The following is a 12,428-nucleotide window of genomic DNA, read 5'->3' on the forward strand; positions in this document are numbered from 1 at the left end:
GACTGGCAAGAGGGCTTTGCTACTTTGATCCTCTTAGAAAGAGCTGGGAGACCTTAGGGGGGAAAAGTAAGGAGCCAATATCTGAAGCAGCCAGTTTGGGGATGTTTGCTGGTATCGTGGAATACAAGATACAGGTTCTGCAAAACAACTCATTTAAGTGACTTGGTTTTTTGTTTGTTTGTTTGTTATGTAATTTTTCCTTTTTTTTTCCCCCTTGAAGCTTCTTCTAGGGAAAAAAAGTGAAAATTTTATGCTAAGTGAAGGACAAAGGGGATTTATTTAGACTTGGTTATATCCTCTTCTTGGAGAAGGAAATGGCAACCCACTCCAGTATTCTTGCCTGGAGAATCCCATGGACGGAGGAGCTTGGTGGGCTAGAGTCCACGGGTCGCAAAGAGTCGGACACGACTGAGCGACTTCACTTTCACTTTCACTGTATCCTCTTCTAGGCATCCCACTTATTCCCTCCGTGAAAGAACACACTTCCATAGAACAGCGTGGAATATGATATCCTATCCCTCTTCAAACTCTACAGTAGCCAAGTAGCTCTTTCTAAGCTGATGAAGATTGGCAGGATTCTGTGCTTCTGAAAATACGTTTGGGATGATCATGAAGTTGAGCTTTTGTTCCCAACACCAATTACTGACTTTCAGTAAACTGCATATTATCAGGCAGTAGATTGGAAAGGAAGCTGAACGTAGTCTTCTCACAATGACTTGGGCACCACTGCGGAGCTTTAAGCAAACAACAGGAACACACTTAGTTGAGGCACTGGCGTACAGCAGTGAGCAAATATTTAATCACGGGTAAATACCTTTTTCATTCTAAAGAATTTTTTTTCATTTCTCTTGATTTAATATCCGGGGAGTCTCCCAGCGTGCTGTCTATTTCACTTAGATGCTTTTGAATAGCTGTGACCAGTTCTCTGGGGATAATCGTTAAACCACCGATATCACCAAATACCTGAAAAGTGGTGACAAGATGGCACATGTTAATTTATCATGTTTCAAAGAAATGTTTAGGGAGAGTGAACAAAAGCTGTGATATTTTTTCCCCCAATTTTTTCCCTGAAGGGGGATAAAAACAGCTTGGAAATGCCATTTTTGTTAACTTAATTCCACATTTTGACAGGAGCCTTCAATTTAGGTTTGATTTGGTTCCATTTGCCTCTGACTTTGACAATAATTTTATAATGCACCAAAAATATAAACAAATAAGCATTTGTATAGTATTTAGTAACACAGAACACAGGGTTATAATCAGCAATCTAAACACACGTGAAAAGTGAATTATCCTAATCCTACAGAAACCAAAATGGTCAAAACAAAGGGCAAGGCTGGGGTTTTCTTTTTTGCTTTTAATAATTGTTGTGTGATGAAATGGAGAGAAGACAAAAATATCAGGGGAAAACATGGACAACATTCCTTTGGGTAGGAACTCATTGTCCCCGGAGAAGCTTTCTGTAAACACAAGACTAATTATCTTTGAGCACAACTAGCGGCCATGCCAACATCCCGTTTCACTTGTCACACACAGTTTGGGTTTATTTCTGGGCTGTTTATAATAATCATCAATTTCACTGACTTCATCTGTCTTCCCTACATCTTGAACTTATGTAACATTTCCAAGAATTCTGCTGAAGGACTGTTTTCCCCAGAACTTATGGCCTTTTGAACTGAAGGCCACCCTAATGAGAAAGGCAGGGACCCCCTCTCTGTCAACACTGGCAAACTGAATGCATGTCCCTGGATACAGAAGAGAACATCCATTGTGATTCTCATGTGGGGTAGACCAAAAGCCTTTTGTGATTAAGCAGAAATAGATGAGAACTTTGACATCTACAGCTAAATAATGTTGAGGAAATCTGGACACCTTTGTTTCTTCTCTTGCTGAGTCTCTCTCGTCCGGTTTTCTTAGAGTGCCCCCCACCCACTGTTCCCTAAAATTGTTCTCCATCATCACTTTCCTGTCATTCTTCTTTTTATTAGAAGGGGAGCCAGGGCTGCTTTGAGACTTGTGGGATCTTAGTTCCCAGACCAGGGATTGAACCCAAGTCCCAGCAGTACCACAGCCAAATCCTAACCACTGGACCACCAAAGAATTCTCTTCCATTCTCTGTCCCTTCTTAACCATCTCTCTCTTTTTAAATTCTTCACTATATCCCTTTCTTTTCTCTTCCAGGTCCACTTTCTTTTTTTAATCTAAATTTATCGGGAAACATGCTGTACCACACCAGCATTTATTTCATCTTCTTTCTTATCAAGACTCTCTAAAAGTTCAACTCAGAGTCACCATCTGAGCTTGGTCCATCATCTTGCGATATCTTCCCTTTTAGATCCTCGTATGATGGATCATGCCAGTAGTTCTTGGAATTTCTGAAATACACATTCCTCATACCAAGTGGGATGACAGTCACCCGAATGAGAAGTTTCAAAATGACAAGTTCCCTTTCTCCTAAGTTTCCTGCTCTTCACAATCTTTCTTTGTTATTGAGAGTTTAATTCAAGAGTAAGAACTTCAATCACTACTTTATCCTCTAGGACATAAATTATTGGATTTTTTTTTAACTCAGTACTATGTCTTAATTAACAGGGATTCCTAAAATGTCCATAGGGTGTGGGCAAGGAGGGTCATGGCACCAGGCGTGGTTTTATTTGCTCCAAGAGCACGCAGCTTTCTGTGTTCTACTGGTTTTTTAAACTTGCTTCTAAACTTTAAACTATTCCCCTCATCCTCATCACAACTGCCACCATAATATATCAAAAATGTACTTGTAGAAAATGATCTGCATGTCTATGTGAATAGACATCAGATTAATAAATAATACTTTGCCCTGATAGGTTTGGGAAAGAGGGGATAAAAATATAATATATCCTTAATTATAGTCAGTAAAGAAAGTTATCTGTTGTCACTCCTCAGTTAATTGTTGTGTAAGACTATTCACTTTCCAATTACTGTATTTGTTTAGGGTCACATTTCAAATGATTTGTGCTAGAAAAATAAGCTAATAATATCACAATCATACTTATTTTATGAGTTTCATTGATTACTGGGAAGAAACACTGCTAGAAAATAAATATTGCAAACAGCTAAGATCTCATGGTGAGCTTGCTTTTAAATGTGCTGTGCTTTGAAAAAAAAAAAAAACTGGTCGTACAGCATTTTTCAAAGGCAGAAAGTCACAGTAAACTATGCTGTCCATGTGGTCTCACAGTTCAAACATATCACTATCTCTTTAAGTTACAGAGAGCACAGTTTGTGGAGCTATAGCCAGAGAGATTATCAAAATGTTGGGCAAACTTCATATCCACTGCAGTGGTGGCTTTCTATTGGCCTGCTTTTTCTGGAGGGCAATTTGGAGATATATATTGTATTTATGTGTATAAGAAATATGTTCGTAAGTATATATCCTCTTAAAGTCTCAGATTCTTTGGCCTAGTAATTCCACTGTCAGAATCTAGCCTAAAGAAATAATAAAGAATATCCATGAAAATGCCCCAAGAAACTCCAAATGTTACCCATTCATAAAAGCAATTTTAAAAATGGCAAAAACGCGTACAATCAACTTTTTTGGGGGGCGGGGAAACTAGACCTGGCACATTATGTGACTGAGGCTGAAGCCACCATGGTTTTGTCTAGCTGCTCAGGCCCCCACAAGCGCAGTGTCATACACGTATGATTGTGAACGAACAGAGCGCAAGTTTGGGCATCGCCAGGCAGTGTGACCAGCAAAGAATTTCTGCAGAGAAAGACAAGGAGAGTTCAGGCCATGTGGATGTATGGAGCTGGTGGTCAGTAGAAACACCCGTGGCCATGGGGACAGCACATGTGAGTTCCTTGCGTCTTGTGCTTGAAGCAGGACTGTCCCTCTTTGGTATAAAGAAGCCCCTAGATTTCTTAGAAATTGTGATAAACAGGCCTTAAGAAAGAGATAGCGAATTGACTACTAATAAGGGTGGATATACACTGAGTATCTGCTTAGAAGAATAGAGTTGACTTTATTTGCCATCTGACTGGTAGAAGGGGTTGTACTCAGCTCCCAAAAACACATGCTGATCAACCTTTAGTGCGTGGTCATTATAAAGATGGTAAGGGGGCTGAGGAAGAGCAATAATAAAGTAGATGTAACATTCAGACAGATTTGGTTTCAATTTGCTAAGCTCTACACAGGACGTATGTGTGCATAGCACTAACTCACTAGCAATATTGGTGGGCCACTGAACTCTTTATGGCTCTACAGTGAGAGGAAATTTTCTCCAACAAGATTCAGATAGCTGTACCCTGAACTACGGGTAAAGAGTCTCAACATTAGGTTACAATTGTAGATTTCAAAAATAGAACTAGAAAAAAATAGAAACAACAGCAACGAAAAAATAGAACTGGAAGCAATATGCCACTCAGAGTCAATAATAGATTGAATCAACGTTATTTAAGAGAAAGGAAGTTTGCTTTTTGAAAAAGTAGAGCATGGATGTTAATTTCCTAAAACAGTTAAATAAGGGCTGACATTCGGATTTATTTTCCAGGATTGAGTGAAGATGGGGTGTCAGTAGTGGTGGTTATGTTGATCCCCACCCCTGTGAAAAGTATAACTCAAAGCACACCGTCTTTTCATTTTTGCGAAAATATACTTTACTTGGTTGTAAAAATAAAGAACATTCAATGTGCTTAAGATTAAATATCTGAATATTGCTTCTGAAGTAGCAGCTGTCATCTTAAATCCAAAGTCTAGTTTGTTTACTGACTGTATTTTATATCCTTTAGAAAATGACACAAAATGGCAATAAAATCATCGTAAGTATTCTACAGGGGAATATAAATGCCCTTTGGTTACAGTGCATGTATCTTTATACATAATTCCAGTTTATTTTCCCTGGAATTATGTTAAATATGTAAAAAGCCTTTTCTCATAAAGGTAAAAATGCTAGATGTTTCTGAGTTGTAATTTAGCATTAGTGTCAAGATTGCTTCAGAAAATAAGCCACTGTTACTGTTTCATGCCTGTGTGTGTCATTCAGCACACTATATATGATTCTGCACATAAAATAAACTTATATGATTTTATCTCAATGTTTTATTAAATACAAATGGGTTATAATAATTTATAGGATACAAATTTGTAAAAATAACTGACAACCGATTTTTACTTTGCTTAATCATATTATCCTTCAATAATTGTTACAGGTCATTATAGAAGAATTTGTTCCATAAACTGAAAAGGAAAATCTAATACTTCAGTATCTATGGATTCTTAAAAGAAATCGTTCATTTGTAGATATAATATTGACACAATTACAAAATATATCAAAATATTTTCATGATATTTCCATACATAAATACAAGAAAAAATAATGTTTAAGGTTTTGTGGCTTTTTTTCATGAGTTAATTATCTTTGACTTTTTAAGAAATCATTAGTAGGCAGCCTTGTCAAATGGAATCAAGATAAAAATCACCGATTAGTTGTATTGTCATATTCTGAAATGCTCAGCTCAAGCATTGACTGTTGGAGGCATGGGTTTAAAATATGTTTCAAACAAAAGGTAGAAACTTCCAGTTATAAGATAAACAAAGACTAGGGATAAAATATAAAACTATAGTTAGCGCTTCTGAATGATAGATAAGAAAGCTGTAAAGGGAGTCGATCCTAAGAGTTCTCATCACAAGGAAAATTTTGTTAGTTTCGTTTGATTGTATCTGTATGAGAGGATGAATGTTGAAACTATTATGTTTATCATTTCACAATACATGTAATTCAAACCACAGTGTTTTATGTTGAGATTATACAGTGATGTATGCCAATTATTCCTTCATACAACTGGAAAAAAATTAAAAGCAAATATATTTCTAATGCAAGAAACTCAACTTTTCCAAATTTATAGCAACTTATGATTAATAAATAAAAAGCATAAAAATATTTTTTTCAAATTTAGGTTACCTTTTAAGTTATGGTTTCTAAATTTCAATACAGTAAAGAAAAAATATAGATGAGTGAAAGTGAATGTATTTTGCCCAAGTTAAAAGATTCATTCTTTATTGACTGTGCAATAAAGATTTTTCACCTCTATAATGTTTATATTAAATATTTAACCATACGCTTTAGTTAGTATGTCAAGGCTTATTTTTCAAACTGCTTTTTTACACTTAATAAACCTTTTAAAACATTTCCTATGACTTAGAATTCCAGAAAAATTTTCTCCTCCAATATATCATGCATATATGCATTGTTCCTGATAGATAAATGAAATAATAGAACAAATCTTTTCTACAACTTTCATAAGTTTAATTATTTGGAGAGTCAAAGGAAATCTAAGATGCTGAAAATTATTTTATAAGTAAATATTTTAAAAAATATGCATGTGATTATTCTTTTCTTTTTATATGCAAATAAAAAATGTAGTCTATAAAAAACAGATACTACCAAAGAATAATTGTCTCAAATTATGAGTACAAATGAAATATAGAGAAATGTATTATTTATAAGATTGGACAAGTGAAGTTATTTTAGAAAAGGCCTGTAATAACTCTAAAATGTTTTTAAAAGTCACACCTTAATAAGTAAAATCAAAGTAGTTCTTTAGGATTTTCTAAAGAAACCAAACATAGTTTTACCAAAATTAATTTAGTCATTAGCATTTATATTTTTGACCCATAAAAATAGGACAAATAATACAATACCTTTTTAGAAGTATTAGCTACATTTTCTGAAAATATGTCTGAAATCTGTTGCATTTCTTTTAAAATTATAATGTGCTAATTTTTAATAAACAAAGCTATTGTTCCTCTTACAGGTTACCAATTATATATATAAATAATAAAGTAAGCCTGAGGTGAGAACCATCTTGCTTAGTTTTGTGAAAAGCAAACCACGTCATACCAAGTTGCACTGACCCAATTATTACTGACAAATACAATCATTTATTTTGATAGATACATATGGAAATAATAATTTTGTCAAGTAATTTTCAAAAGGAGAGAAATCTCTGATATATTTAACTTTTATTTAAATGATAAGTAAATATGTCTATTTAAGATTTTTCATGGTAGTATGATAAAAGAATGTCTTAGAAGTGACCTTATATTGTAATAGTAGCCTGATAATTGAATTCTTCTTTGCTCTTGCATTCTGATTTTTCATAATTTGTTTTTCAAAATCGGGTCCAAGTTTTAAATACAGTACAGTGCTGTCCCTCCGCAGTTTATCACAAGAACGAATCATTCTTAGGAAAAAGAAATAGCAAGATAGTATCAAAAACTTATTTTTTAAAAATCAATAGAAGTGGCAGCTATTAAGTTTGAATATGAGAACCAAAAATAAAAGACAATCCTGTACTTGACATTTTTACCAATATTTTATGCAGTCATAAGTACTGCTGTTACTAGTTCATTCTTATGCATATTTTCAATTATGTCTTACAAGCAGCTGTGCCCCAAGAACTTACTGCATCTTTTCACGCAGGTGTTGTGCACGAAATGTAAAGTTTTCAAACTTGGGAAATGAAAATGGGACTTTCTTCTATTTGTAAAAAATGGAGTAATTTTAATATTTTCTTTAAGCCAGTTGATTTTAATATTTTCTTTAATATTTTCTCTGAGCACAATGAGAAACACAGGAACAGCTTTGCCCCTTCTCATGGACAATGCCTTGCAACAGAAGGAAAAATTGGATAGAGAAATTCTCGACAATTTATATAATTCCTGTAGACCCCAAGTTTTCAGTATTTTCCTATTGATTTCTCCTCTTCATTTTTGTGTATTTCTCTCTGTCTTCCCCGCACACACACACACACACACAGCAACTTAGTCATTGTAACAAACAGATATGGGAATTTCCAAAAACAATAAATAGTCTTTTCTGGAAGATATTAAACTAGAAGAGTTACAACTGAGAATGCTCAGTTATTTGTATTATGTTCTGCCATGCAAATCACTGATTCAAAGACAGAATGTGGTGCCTCCTTCTCTGCTCAAAGCTTCATGCAGGCTTGCAAGATAAACCTTCCTCTGCTGCCTTCTTGCTGAGGGTCATATGGTTTTGGGTTAGTCCCTCTACACCTGCTCTTCACATCAATGGCCACTCACTTCCATAAGCAGGAGAAAAATCCCGAGCTAAGTCAAACCCATCTAATCATAAAATTGTGGTTCCGATTTTGTTTTCACCTTTCTTCTCCTGCTGTTTTTTCTATCAGCAGAACATTTAATAACCACTAATTGGTTAATCTGTTACTTAGGCAAGTATTAATATTCTCATTTTGCAGACAAGGAATCAGGCCTCCTGCTGCGTATCTCTAGGCCTTGGGTAAGGAGCTCTTCAGATGGGAGATTCAAAGTAGGTGAGCCCGTCCTCTGGAGGATGAGAAATTCGCCTGGAGCCGCTCAGCGGGGCCTCCCGGAGCCTCTGTTAGATCTCTGGGTTCCTGACTCCCACTTCTCTGCTCAGACCACCAGGCGACACTGCCTCTAATGACAAAAAAAAAAAAAAAAAACCTTTTCCCATTCCACCCCAACTAATGCTCCAAGGACTTTCTTAATTGCAATGGATACCCTGGGATCCGGAAGCTTATTTGTGACTTGATGAGTCTGCACCAGTGTTGCCTGGGTTTCTAAGTTTTGTAGCACTCAAAAGTTTAGAATCACTTTGTACTTTCAAAAATAACTCACGCTGCGAAGCAGAGACAAAGCATTAACATATACACACTACATATATAAAATAACCACAAGGACCTGCTGTATAGCACAGGGGACTACACTCAATATTCTGTAATAACCTATAAGGGAAAGAATCTGAAAAAGCATATATATATGTATATTGTGTGTGTATATATATATATATATATATATAGCATATATATATTGCATATATTATATATAGATAGAAACATATAGCAAGTCAACTGCACTTCAGTAAATAACTAATTAATCAATTTAAAAACTGTTCCTCTGCACAGAGTCCACGGAATCTCCCAGGCTCAGAGAGGTTGGGGAAAAGAGAACTCAGGAGACGCCCTCACCTCCTGACATATCACTGACCATCTTCGACAAGCATGGAGGGGATTTTATTTTTTAAAGTCAAATATGTTGAACGCTGTAAGAACTGTGTCATCTCAGGACACAGACCTGGATGAAAAAAAATTGGTGAACATAAATCCATAGGAAGGATCGTTTGTAGTATAACTTCTATACCCACCCGATGAAAGCTGACCTTTCTAGTGCAGAAATTATTCTGTTCCAAAACCATAGCTTTTCACAAAAAAATTTAAAACTGGCAGATAACCTGCTTCAAAACTCAAATTGCTAAGGTTTTCTTGAGGGAAAAAAGAAAAGGTTAATACATGACCTATATTTCATATCAGAATTAGGAGAGACTTAGAAATCACTGTTGCCACAAACTGGAGCTGCATTAAATGCAGAAGGAGCTCGGAATCCGAGATACCCTGTTTAACAACCACCATGAAATCTCTGAGAAGAGAGTTCAGGTTATAAAGATGAAGCATTTTACTCCTTTTATTTCCAAATCTAATTTGTAAATGAATTTGGTACAGAGGCAGCTACCTCTCTTTCTTCCCCTAACAGAATATCCACCAAAATGTGGCACAGATCTTACAGGTGTCTCTAAACGGTCTGAGTCATTTCCGAAGTATTTGCTATTGTTTAATCGCTCAGTCGTGTCCAACTCTTTTGCCACGCCATGGGCTCTAACCTGCTAGGATCTCCTGTCCATGGGATTCCTCGGGCAAGCATACTGGAGTGGGTAGCCATTTTCTCCTCCAGGGATCTTCCAGACCCAGGGATCAAACCTGGGTCTCCTGTATTGGCAGACAGATTCTTTACCACTGAGCCACCTGGAAAGGTATAAGTTCCCTCCATTCACATGATATAGGCATTAATGGAAAAGATCTCATGGAGCATAATTACTCATCAAGTAGTATAGCTTGGCATCCCAAAATTCAAGGCAATTTAAAGATTTCCTTGAGCAATAGCTATGTGCCGAGTACACAGATAGGGAAGTCAAAGGGAAAAGTTAACTTTAATCCAAGTAAATGACTACTTATAAACTACAGTTTGAAAAGCAGAATAGGTGTTTTTTAATCCAGAATGTATAATCTACCTAAGTGCTGTTGGAAATTTCTTTACCATGCATACGTCTTTGGGAAAGATAATACATGGATTTCATTTCCCACTGAAGTTGCCCAAAAAGTCTCAAATCCATTCCAATTTCAGGTTTTGTAGCTCAAAAAGCCAATAACAGATCTGACTGTGCCTGCAAGGAGTCAAGATATAAAGGAAAGTAGGAATATTGTTGAATAGCCAGTCACGCGGCTGAGAGAAAACCTGCCTAGTCTTCAGCATGCTCTGGGACTGGTATGGTTTTACGGTTCCTATCCTCTGGGAGACACAGTTTAGTACTGGAAACAAGTTTAGAACAATAAGATCTACTACTCTTAAAAAGGGGCTTCTCAGGTGGTGCTCATGGTAAAGAACCTGCCTGATGATACAGGAGACATGAGCTGCGGGTTCAATCCCTGGTTGGGAAGATCCTCAGGAGGAGGGCATGACAACCCACTCCAGTATTCTTGCCTGGAGAATCCCATGGACAGGAACTTGGCGGGCTACAGTCCAGAGTCACAAAAAGTCGGATACAACTGAAGTGGCTTAGCACGCACGCAGGCACTCCTCAAAAGCGTTAAGAGAAGCTGCAAAGAGGCTGCTGCTGTGCTGCTCTGCCGTATCTGACTCTTGTGACCCCATAGAGCCCGCCAGGCTCCTCTGTCCATGGGATTCTCCAGGCAAGAATACTGGAGTGGTTTGCCATTGCCTCCTTCAGGGGATCTTCTCAACCAAGGAATCGAATCGATGTCTCCTGCACTGACAGGCAGGTTCTTTTGCCATTGAGCCACTTGGCAAAGAAATGAGATCCTGTCAAAGGGGATTTCATAGTGGACGAAACAGGTGACACTAAAGTATAAAGAAATAGGTGGCTGGGCTTTAGACTTGGACTGCAGAGAGAGCAGGACCCTGTGCCTTTCCTGGGATCTGAAAAAAGAGGAAAAGCTGGCTTTGTATCTGTTAACATCTCAGTTGGGAACAGGCTTAGAGGGGTCCAGACACTTCCACCATCACATAATCAACCATTAGATAATCCCACAGCATGGAAAACCCAGACAACCAAAACCAGGTAGGTCAATAATACTTCCTGCCCCATCTCACAATCCTAGAAGTTATCTTATTGTTAGCATAATGGTACTACATTTGAAAAAAATGTTTAAAAGTTGAATGATTTTAATCATGCACGATCCGTGTTGTTGTTGCTCAGTCACTAAGTCGTGTCTGACTCTTTGCGACCCCATGGACTGCAGCACAGAAATGGCCAACCACTCCCGTATTCTTGCTGCAAGAATGCCATGAGCGTGATCCATAGCACTGTGTAATGCATAGTGCCCCCCTTTTAAAAAGACCTAAAATATGTTGCCAATGTTCTCTCATTCATCTGTCCCAAATCCCTATGAGGCAGGTAGCATAAATATTCATAACCCAGTTTTACAGATAAAGATGGAGTCAGAGAAGTGGGAAATGACTAAACCAAGGGCCTAGTGCACATGCAGGGGTGCAGAAGTGTCAGTAGCAGCCTGTGATCCAAAGCCCCCAAAGAATTACATGGGGCCTAGTCCTCATCTGCCTACCCGCTTCCTAGCTATAATACGCACAATCCCCTTCTCTCTCAGGGAGAGGGCAGGTGAGACAATGGGTCTAGCATGCCTCTGCTTCTCTGAGAACCTGAGAGAGTCACTCAAGTACCAAATACCGTTGTGGGCTGGGTTTTGTAGACAGGAGAAGCATGCTAATCTGCAAGGCTGAGCTCTAGACAGTTAGAAATTTCTTCAAGGTTATAGTCAAAGGGATTTTTATGAAGGCATACTTTCATCAACCTCATAACAGAAACAGCCATAGCTAAACTCCACAGGGAAAGTGTGATGGGAATGGAAAGATCCTCATGCTGCAAATTCTTAGCAACAACGTTGTGCCACTGCGAAGGGCGTTTCACGCCAGCAAGACCAGAGAATCGGATGTGATACGTATCTGAATTCTGCTCCTCCACCCGTATCTCCATCAAATAATGGGAAATAACACACTTTCTGACCTCATGATTCAACACCACTGTTGATGCTAATGGGGACCTCAGGTTCCAACATGCCTGGAAGTTTGAATTCTGAGACTATGAAGCGATGTAAGAGGGTTTTGTGTTTTTTTGTTTTTTTTTCTTTCAAATAAACTCAGCTCACCAAAAGACCTTGACTCTTTAGAAGGAAATATAACCAAGATGTTTGCCAAATGCTACTATAAAAATTTTGAAACATTTAGGAAATGGAGGCTTTTCTTTCTTTCTTTTTTTTCAGATTTATCTTATGGAAAAAAATATGAAACTGCACCA

At 37.4% G+C, this 12,428-nt stretch overlaps 1 protein-coding gene across 1 annotated transcript in view; it reads right to left on the reverse strand.

Moving 5' to 3' along the window:
- The window catches only part of LOC102189642, a 247,782-nt gene continuing 239,352 nt past the window's right edge, over positions 3,999-12,428 (reverse strand). Inside the window, 1 exon segment of the mRNA XM_018038501.1 lies at positions 3,999-4,097. Coding sequence (XP_017893990.1) covers positions 3,999-4,097 — 99 coding nt within the window.

The sequence above is a fragment of the Capra hircus genome, chromosome 23, assembly GCF_001704415.2.
Source record: "Capra hircus breed San Clemente chromosome 23, ASM170441v1, whole genome shotgun sequence".
NCBI classification, from domain to species: Eukaryota; Metazoa; Chordata; class Mammalia; order Artiodactyla; family Bovidae; genus Capra; species Capra hircus.